We start from the raw sequence: 558 nt of genomic DNA, 5'->3' as shown, positions 1-558 counted from the left end.
ACTAATTTCCTCATTGTACAAAGTATTTGGTAATGATGTACCCATGTGCTTAGATGTCATAGGTAGATTTATAATGATTATTTAAAACAATCAGTAGCCTTCTCTACATCTTCACAGATAAATTGCTAACATGGATAGGCTGCGGCGAATGGAACTAATTGCATTGAAGAAGGAAGAACAGGTTATACGGGAAGTGATAGAGAAATATAAGAACGCCCTCATTCGTCTCCAGGTATCCAAGTAGAAATGAGATATATTGCCATGTTTTAGCACTTGCTTCTCTATTTGTGTCATGTATCCCATATGCAGGAAAAACTGAATTGAGTGTTGATTATTTACAAGACACACTATGGCCATATGTTCAAAAACACAAAATATTACTAATTCCCTCTTTGTTTTCTTCTTCTCTATGTCTTCTTTGCCAATGGAAGGTAGAAGAATTATCAATTATGCATCAGTTGGTAGGCAAGGAAGACCAGGAGCTGAAGTCGCGTAACACTACTATGTTGGAAGCTGATGTGAATTCTTACCAGCAAATCCAAGCCAATCAGGTATGTT

The 558-nt window shown here is 36.7% G+C and overlaps 1 protein-coding gene across 1 annotated transcript in view; it reads left to right on the top strand.

The window, feature by feature from the left end:
* Nucleotides 1-25: 25 nt before the first annotated feature.
* The window catches only part of LOC119592286, a gene marked incomplete in the record, with an annotated part of 2261 nt that continues 1728 nt past the window's right edge, over nucleotides 26-558 (top strand). The window contains 2 exon segments of the mRNA XM_037941116.1: nucleotides 26-232; nucleotides 432-551. Coding sequence (XP_037797044.1) covers nucleotides 131-232; nucleotides 432-551 — 222 coding nt within the window.

The sequence above is a fragment of the Penaeus monodon genome, chromosome 30 (assembly GCF_015228065.2).
Source record: "Penaeus monodon isolate SGIC_2016 chromosome 30, NSTDA_Pmon_1, whole genome shotgun sequence".
Taxonomy (NCBI): domain Eukaryota; kingdom Metazoa; phylum Arthropoda; class Malacostraca; order Decapoda; family Penaeidae; genus Penaeus; species Penaeus monodon.
The sequence above is the reverse complement of the archived record's forward strand: the minus strand, read 5'-3'. Positions and strand labels throughout refer to the sequence as shown.